This window comes from Elephantulus edwardii, unplaced genomic scaffold (genome assembly GCF_000299155.1).
Source record: "Elephantulus edwardii isolate Elephantulus edwardi_28Jun2011 unplaced genomic scaffold, EleEdw1.0 scaffold00024, whole genome shotgun sequence".
In the NCBI taxonomy this organism is placed as follows: Eukaryota; Metazoa; Chordata; class Mammalia; order Macroscelidea; family Macroscelididae; genus Elephantulus; species Elephantulus edwardii.
This window is the reverse complement of record NW_006399774.1, coordinates 14955969-14965577: the sequence shown is the minus strand read 5'-3', so window position 1 is coordinate 14965577 and position 9609 is coordinate 14955969. Positions and strand designations below refer to the sequence as shown.

Sequence of the window (9609 nt, the reverse complement as noted above, 5' to 3'; positions counted from 1 at the left end):
CCTCCCCCCCACCCCAGTTCGCTCCTCTCTTTAAAAAGTAAAAGAAACACTCCCTCCCTGGTACACAACACCCCTGCACCCCTCCCACCACCCCAGGTACATTCCACTATGCAACCTTAATTGTGGACTCTTTTGAAATTTTTTAAAAAAAGATTTTATTTACTTATTTTCTTATTGTGTGCCGTCGAATCGGATCTGACTGGCACAGGAGAAAATTTGCCCCTCCTTCTCCAGCAGAGCATCTGGTGGATTTGAACCACGCACCTTCAGTGTTGCAGTGCAACTTCTTGCCACTAGACCACCAGAGCTCCCTGGCTCAGTTATTTTTGCAAAATGGAAATCATTATGTTTAGCATAGAAAGATTCAGTGTGGAAATATCTAAGATTTGTCACAGGATAAAAAAATCCTCCCTTGATTTATTTTCTGATTTCTCCCAAGAGAGAACCAGTAAGAAATTTGGTGACTGCATTTCTGGTCTCATTTCTGGTTCTGCTGTTGTGAGTGCCACTTAGTCAACCATGGCTCGTAGTGACCGCCTGAGAAGTACTGAATAACCTGTGGGCTCCTAGACGTGACCCACACGAAGCCCCGCCTCCTGGGTCAAGGTAGCTGCTTGGAGCTGAGCGCCAACAGCAGGCAGCCTGGTGCTGCCCAGTCCCTACAGTGGGCCCTGCTGTGGTCTGTTTCCGTGTTAAAAATGCCAGATTCAAAGCAAACAGCTATTAAAACAAAAGTCACCCCTGGGGGCGGGGTGGAGTAAAGAAAGCCCCCAAGCCACACCACACCACACCACACCACCCATCATAGAATGGCACTCCAGGGAGGTGGCCTGGGCACAATGGCCAGCGGAGACCTCAGAGACAGATCTGCAAGCGTGGACTGAGGCCGGGTCCTGAGCCCTTGACCCAGGGGACAAGACTCTCTTGATACCCCAAGTCCAGGGCTCCAGTGGCTCTGAGTTAACATCCCTGTGAGATATCTTCCTACCCTGACAAGGTGTGAGGCGTGGAATCCTATTTCCCCACTTTCTCAGAGAGAAATCCTATTTCCCCACTTTCTCAGAGAGAATCCTATTTCCCCACTTTCTCAGCCCAGCTCAGCAGCCCAGACCACAAGCTAACACCGTACCCACCTATGGGGGGCCGGAAGCTTCTACTCGCCCCACCCCACCCACCTACATACCCACCTTGGGTACGGCCAGGCAGACCTGCTTCCTGGCTCCCAGCCTGGCAGTGCTGCCCCTCAGCCTTCCTCCTCCGTGGCTGGCCCTCTCCCCGCTGCCTGGAGCCCCCTCGGTTTCAGGGGCTGCTGGGCATTTGTCAGCATGCTGTCCCTGGGTGGGGAGGTGCACCGTGGAGCCAGCACCCCACTGGCACCGGGGTCAGGCCCCCCGCAGGTGCAGCATCCCTAACGACCGTCTTTCCATCCACAGCGTCCGTGGGCGTGCGATGGATGATCAGCGTAACCGAGATCGACAAGGGCTCAACCTACGGCAACGCCGACTGCAAGCAGAGACCGTGACTCGAGGGACCTTGGGGTTGTGACCATGCTCCACTCTGCTCGGGGCACGTGCCACGGTGGCCTCCGCTGGGAGGGTGACCCAGCACCGGGCAGGGGCTCTGGGCTCGGCCAGAGGCAGCAGGACTCTCAGTGTCTGGGCCTGGTCTTCACTCGCCTTCCTGGGTTGGGTCTCTTCCTCTTTTCTGCGCGCGTGTAGGTGTTTGCACTCGTGATCCTGTGGGTGGGAATCTGCAATTCCAGCCACTGGGTGGGAGTGGAGGGAAGGCGTCCCTCGCCTTGGGTGCCAAGTGCTGTGGCCCTGGACTGCCAGAGTGACAAGTGAGCTTGGGTGAGATGACAAAGTTCTGCTTCCAAACTAATTAAAAGTCTTTGTCTGGCTCGCCTGTGATCGGTGTGTGCAGACTCCTCTGTCAAACCCGCCCCATGTGGAGCCCTGATGACTGTGGCTGGACAGTGTCCAGAGGGACACAGGAGGTGGCTGCAGGGGGCCTTTGGGGGAAGGGACAGTGCGGCCCAGTGGGACTGACTGACTGGGGGTGGGGAGGGGCAGCAGTGATGGGGACGCTCTGGAGTCTTTTAGCGGAATATAGCAGGTCCTGGAGGGTCCTGAACTGAATTCAGGATACAAGAAGAGTTCCCCAAGTCCTGAGGAGAACTCCAAGCAGTCACCTGCTGCAGACGATCAGACTACGACCTTCACCAGCTACATCTCCACATCAAGAGAACAAAAGCCCTCACCGCCGGACTAACAGGGAGCATCGTGATACACGGAGGAAAAGCGCAGGCTGTCGGCTTCATCCTCCCTGGATCCACATCAGGATACTTGGAACCAGCAGTCGGGAGATCAGGAGACGCACTGCACTGGGAAAGTCTGCGGTCAGGGACCTCTCCAAATTACTGAGGAGCAAGGATGTCAGTTTGAGGATTAAGATGTTCCTGAGTCACGCTTTCTCAAAGAGTTGCTAATAGAAATAGCATTTGACCCAGCAATTCCACTACTGGGAATATACCCTAAAGAGACCATAACTGCCACCTAGGCAGATATATGCACACCCATATTTATTGCAGCTTTGTTCACAATAGCAAAGAGTTGGAAACAACCCAAGTGCCCATCAATAAACGAATGGATAGAGAAGCTGTAGTATAATCATACAATGGAATATTATGCGGCATTGAAAAACAAGGAACTCATGAAATATTATGCAAAATAGGTGACCCTGGAGGACATTATGCTGAGTGAAATATCTGTCACAAAAGGACAAACACTGCATAGTGCCACTGTTGTAAAATGGGACTGACATAGGGGTTGGGGAGAGACTGAGAAAGATGGGATAAATTAGATATATACACTGCATTGAAACAGATAAGGCAGAGAACTGTTTAAAAGGGATATATGATTAGGTATTATTGTCATGACAGGAGACCAGAACGAAGGCTGCACAGTGGAGTGGACTTGGGGGGGGGAGGGATTGTATAACAATGAAAGCATTTTTCTTTTACTTTTCACAGAGAAGAACAAACTGGGTCGGGGGGAGAAAAGTGCAACAATGAATGAATGGAAATCCAAAGTCTCTGTAAATTTTTATTAATAATTTTTTTTTTAAAAAAAAAAGGAGAAAAAAAGTTGTGCCTGATTGAGCCTGGTCCCAGTGCTTTGACCCCACAAAGAAGGGTGGTGAGAAGAAAGGCCATTCTGTCATCATAGAAGTGGTGACTGGAGAGGACACCAGCCACATTCACAAGTGCATCTGTGGAGGGGGGATTTAAGAGGCGTGTCCCTCAGGCACTCACAGAGATCTGGAAATTTGCCATGAAGCTGAGAACAGCAGATGTGTGCACTGACAGCTGTCGGGGCCAAAATAATAAGGAATGTTACACACCACATCCAAATACAGCTGTCCAGACAACGCAGGGGATGAAGGTTCCTCAAATAAGCTGTATAAGCTGGTTATCTCTGTACCTGACACCACTTTAAAAAAATCTACAGACTGCCAACATGGATGCAAACTAATAGCCGATTATCAAATAAAGTTATAAAACTGTGAGAAGGAAAAAAGATGTGCCTGATTCGGGCACATGTGTCTTTCTGATCACCTGTCGTGCACATGAGCTAGATGCCAGAATAATGGAGGCCTTTGAGCTGTGCTGGAGAAGAGTGCTGAACATCCCACGGACTGCCAAAAGAACACACAGACGTGTCTGGAGAAAGTCCAGCCGGGATGATCCTTGGAGGAAAAGAAGGCAAAGCTTAAGTCACTGTGGGCCTTGTATTGTTGTTTGGTGCCATCGAGTCCAATATGACTAATAGTGACCCTGGGCTGTCATACCCCGTGCCCTCCTCACAATCCCGGACACACTCACGCCCACTGCTGGTCACTGTGACAGCTCATCTGAACACTGTCCTACCTGTGACCTCCTCACAATCCCGGACACACTCACGCCCACTGCTGGTCACTGTGACAGCTCATCTGAACACTGTCCTACCTGTGACCTCCTCACAATCCCGGACACACTCACGCCCACTGCTGGTCACTGTGACAGCTCATCTGAACACTGTCCTACCTGTGACCTCCTCACAATCCCGGACACACTCACGCCCACTGCTGGTCACTGTGACAGCTCATCTGAACACTGTCCTACCTGTGACCTCCTCACAAGCCCGGACACACTCAAGCCCACTGCTGCAGTCACTGTGTCAACCCACCTGGTCGAGGATCTTCCTCTCCTTTCCATCCTTCACCTTCCCAAGCATGATGTCCTTCTATGCTCCATGAGAGAAAGACGGGCAGTCTCCTGGGATTTATAGCCTCTGAAAACACACCGGAGGGTCAGCGGTGATTCGGTTCCAACTTCACAGCACCCAGCATCAACTCAGGAGAAGAGCAGTGGTCTGTCAGAGGTACGTGGTCTGCTCATTCCCCAAGCAAACGTGCTAGGCTCTGCAGAGGACCATGGGAACCGTGGGGAGGAGGTGGAACTCTAGTATGTCTCCTCTCCCAGATGATTCACAGACCTAGTTAAAGACAAACGCCACTCTGGGTTGGCTGCTCTCCTGGGGGGCGGGCTGTTGAGGATTTTAGTAACCCCACTACCTGCTGTTGTGTCCGGGACCTCAGACGCCTGCCCAGCCGTGATTCCACCACTTACTGTTCTATGCCCTGTGCTTGTAGAGAGACACCTGTCAGGACATGACATTACCACGCTGTCCCCAGCACTCGCTCCCACTGCAGTGTTCTGATGTCTTCACTCGTCCTTGAGAGTGGTCTACAGATGATGGGAGGGGTGGCCAGGCTGCTGGTGTCGTGAGCCGGGGACGCATGGGGCAGGGTGACGTGTGCCACAGGCTGGACAGCTGCCCCTGGTTCTCCTGGTTTGGCTTCATGATGCTCCTCACTGAGAACGAGGGGTTCTAGTCCCGACTCTTCTGGTTCCGGGAGCGTGCAAGGATGTCTGCCTGAGCGAGGACGAGGCCTCTCCCAGCTCAGCCTGGAGGGACTCACTGCTGCCAAGGGGTCAGCATCTCGAAGGTCAGACCAGCTTCCCCAGTCTAGCTTTGGTGAATGGCTAGCTTCATGCAACAGACAGACCTTAAGAACAATAAATGTGACCATACCAGACTGTGAAGTCTCCACCCAGGACCCCCTGTTAGACTCCTCTGTCTGTCTGTCTGTCTCTCGACTGATGAGTAAGAGATAGGCTTGCGTTTTATTATGGTGAGTTCCCAGAAACACCTTCCATGATTGAATGGCCCAAACTGTACAAGCAGCATGAGGCTCTCGCCACACTCTGGATATGTGTGCCAGGGGAGGACAGGCTCCAGGGCCTGTCCTTCTGCCCCCGAATGGAGGCCACCCCGTGAGCCTGGTGACCTCAGCGAGTGAGTGGCCCTGTGTCCCCCCACAGCCCTTGGCATCCCGCCTTCCTGCGATGCCTTCCTGCGAGCCTAGCCTGGGGCTGGAATTGGGAAGGAGACCCCAGGACCTCAGGCATCCAGGGGCACAGACCTGGCCATGCAGAGGGGCATCCTGGCAGCAGGCAGGGGGCGAAGGTGGGCTTGCAGGTACAAACCACACGGTCCTCAACCACTGGTGTTACCACCGTGCTGGTCAAAAGAGAAAGTCAGCAACTCAGCCCAACAGTGGGTATGACTCCCTTCCAGGAACTCCGCACCTGAGGGTTGTGGGCTGTGCTCCTCGCTGTGCATGCTGGGTGGTGACTAGGGGAAGGGCAGCCCTGCCCCGCCCCCCCCTTCTCAACAGCTCACTTGTCCTGGAATCCTCTCCAGGAGTGAAGACAAGGACCTGCTCTTTGACAATGGGATGTGGCAGAAGCAGTCGGAGGCGCTGAGCTTATCCCTTGGGGTCAGCTGGTGCCCAGATTCCTCTTCCTGTGAGCCAGGAAGAGGGGACCTTTGAGGACACACACTCAAGAGAAAAACATGGGTGACTTTCCTGGGCTACTCTGCAGCCCCCATCTGGACCCAGTGGGTGACTTCTGGGGCAGAGGGCAGACAGACGCAGTACTGGTGTGAAACCTCAGACACCCAGAGGGGAGGGAAAAGGCTGAATTGCCCTCTGCGATGAGCTGCCAGAACTGGTCATTCTGAACTTAAGCAGCAGACCTGGACAGACGCAGGAGAGAGGGGTGAGACTTGGATGAGGGGAGGAGGTCACCCCCAGATGAAGGGGTGGGACTGCATGCGGGGAGCAGGGCAGCCTCAAGGACGAGGAGGGGAGAGCTGAAGGGAGGTGAGCCCCACAGAGATGAAGGGTGTGGACTAGATGGGGATGCAGGTCACCCCCAGATGAGGGGGTATGGACTACATGGGGGAGTCCCATGGATGAGGAGGGGAGAAGTGAGCCCCACAGAGAGGAAGGGTGAGTCCTGGATGAGGGGGAGACAGCTGACGGGAGGGCAGCCCCACAGAGAGGGGGGCGTGTAGGCGGCACCAGGGATCTGGGACCAGAAACTAAGAGATGAGGGTGGGGGAGCTTCTGAATGTGGCAAAACGGTGCTGACAGGGCTGTGCCACCAGCCTGGTCCTGCCTCTCAAATCTCCACTGATGGCTTTGACAAAGAGACAAGTCAGAGTGTGGCTGTCACAGTGAGGGCCCCACTCAATGGACTGAGCGAACTAAAAGGAAGGTGAAGGTGGACGGCTTACGAGGGAGGGCAGGGTCTCCGGCAGCCTGCTGAGGGGGAGGGAAGGCCCACAAGGCCGCCACCACCCTCTCACCCCATCGTGGGTCACCTGTCCCTCTGCTGCTGTCCTCTGAGTCTGTTTGGTCCTCTGGGAGCCTAGACTATATTCAAGAATTCTGGTGGCGGAGCCCACAGCAGGTTGTGCTGTTAACCAAAAGGCCGCTGCTGGCTGCTGGCAGTTCAAATCCACCCGCGGCTCCAAGAGAGAAGGCACAGTCCTTCCATGAAGATTCACACCCTCGGAAATGCAAACAAGGGCTGCTGTGCGTTGGAATCAATCAGTAACAGCAAATGAATGATCAGAGTACTATTCACCAACATCACAATTCAAAAGCACCAATTCTTTTTCTAGCTTTCTTGTTCACTCTCACGTACATACGAAGCAATGGAAAACACTATGGCTTGAGTCAGGCACATTTTAGTCTTTAACATAACGCCATTGCTCTTTACATTTTAAAGAGGTCCTTGCCAGTGCATTTGTCTTACGTAAAACGTCACTTGATTTTTTTTTTTAAATCACTTGATTTCTTGACTGCTTATCAGTCCAATTGTGAGGACTTTCATGTTCTTGGTGTTGAAATGTAATCCATATTCAAGGTTGTAGAGCTTGATCTTCTTCAGTAAATGCTTCAATTTCTCTTCACTTAGAGCAAACAATGTTGTTTCATCTGCAAAGCCAAGGTTGCTGATGGGTCTTCCCCCAATCCTGATGCCTCATATAGTCCAGATTCTTAGGTTACTTGCTCAGTGTATTATTAGCAAGTATAAAAGGAAAGAAAAAGAAAGAAAATGCATTTACAGGCTCTGGTGGTGCATATGATTAAGTATTTAGTCAACCAGAAGGCTGAAGGAGTGAATCCATCCACACATGCCCAAAAGAAAGGTCTGGAAATCTACTTCCAAATGATGACAGGCACGGATATCTAAATGGACAACAGTCTTACTCTGACATATATGAACTTGCTGGGAGCTGGACAAGATCCTATGGTAGTGGGTTTTTAGACTGGAAAGGAAGAAGTAAAACTGTCTTCATTTGTACACATGACCCTGTGTAGAAAATCCCAAGGAATCTGTAAGCCAACTACCAGAATCAATGAGTTCGTCAAGAAGAAAGGCTGAAAGACCAGGATTCGAGAAGCTGGGTTCTATGAAAAGGAATGTGGCATCAGGATCGGAGGAAGACTCATCAACAACCCACGTTACGCTGCTGACATAACCTGGCTTGCTGAAAGTGAGGACAATTTGAGATGCCTGCAGCAGATCAAAGACTACGGCTTTCAATGTGGATTACATCCGAACATCAAGAAAATAAACATCTTCCCACTGGCCCAATAGGCAACATCATGGTAGCTGGAGAAAAGACTCAAGTTGTCAGTGAGCTCATCTTGCTTGGATTCACATCAACATCCTTTGTACCAGTAGTCAGGACATCAGGAGAAGTATTGCATTGGGCAAGTCTGCAGACAGGGATCTCTCCAAAGTACTAAGGAGCAATGACGCCAGTTTGAAGACTAAGGTGCTCCTGATTCGGGCCACAGTCTTTCCAATCACTTACAACATATTTGAGAGCCGGACAATGAATGGAGAACTGTTGCCTCTGAGTTGTGGCGTTGGAGATTAGTACTGAATAATGGACTGCCAAAAGAACAAACTGATCTTCCTCAGAGAAACGGCAGCCAGAGTGCAGCTCCTTGGAGGCAAGGATGGCAAAGCTTTGTGGCACATACGTTGGGCATGTTGCTAGGACAGGACATTCCTTAGAAGGGGACATGATGCTTGGGAAGGTGGAGGGTCAGCCAAAGAGAGGAAGATCTTCAATGAGATGAACTGACACAGTGCAGCAATGGGCTCAAATGTGTCAGAGGTGATGATGATGGCACAGGATAGAACAGAGTTTGTATCTGCTATTCATCGGGTCGCTAGATGAGTCACATTCAACCTGACAGCACCTAACAACAACAACAGTGAACATTGAGTAATAGGAAAAAGACGTTAAAGAAACAATTTTAGTCATAAAATATGAAAAAGCCTTAGTATAAAGCTATAGATGCTACAAAGACAGAGTAGTCTGGCATAAAGATGGACACTGAGCTCAGGGGAACAGAACGGGGAGTCCAGAGACCTGAGATGATGGCTAATTTTTAACAGAGCGTCAAAGGTGATGGAAGGGAGAAAGAAGAGTCTTTTCAAGTTATGGTGCAGGGTCAGTATAAACCCAACATGTGGAAGGCAGGAGGAAGGACTAGAGAGCTAAGATGACAAACTATTACCAGCAGACTTGGGGATAAATATTCAAGATGTGGGTCTAGGTAACGGGGTTCCTAGATAGGACACCGGAGTAGAAGTAATAAAAGAACAAAATGATAAACTGGACTTCATCCAAATGAAAAATTTTTACACTTCAAAAGGTACCTTCAAGAAAATGAGAAAAACAAGTCAGGGGTGAGAAAATATTTGAGAAAATAGTTGAAAATGTATCTGGGTGAAGACTGGTATCCAGAAAATGCAAGTAACTCTTACAACTAAATGATAAGACAAATGATCCAATTTAAAAGGGGCCAAAGATCTGAGTGGACATTTTACCAGGGAAGGTATACAGTGGCCAACAATAACAGGAGAAATGTTCAACATCTCTAGGAGACTCTCATCAAAACGAGGGGCAGCGCCCTGCACATCGCCACAAAGACCATTACCAAAAAGAAAGGCAATCCCACGGGCAGAGGAGGGTCTGTGGAGGCTGACGTCCCTGCTGGGGACAGGATGGCGCCAGCCAGGTGGAAAATGCTGACCATGGGCTCTGCACGTTGCTGTTGTTAGGGGCCATGGCATCTTCCCTGGTCCCTGACACCGGTCACCATCAGGATGAAACCCACACCACAGGATGC

At 51.0% G+C, this 9609-nt stretch overlaps 1 protein-coding gene across 1 annotated transcript in view; it reads left to right on the top strand.

The window, feature by feature from the left end:
* Positions 1 to 1522, top strand: part of AGPAT4 (1-acylglycerol-3-phosphate O-acyltransferase 4) — a 40042-nt gene extending 38520 nt beyond the window's left edge. Inside the window, exon 8 of the mRNA XM_006882823.1 lies at positions 1434 to 1522. Coding sequence (XP_006882885.1) covers positions 1434 to 1522 — 89 coding nt within the window. The remainder of the gene's footprint in view (positions 1 to 1433) is intronic.
* Positions 1523 to 9609: the final 8087 nt, after the last annotated feature.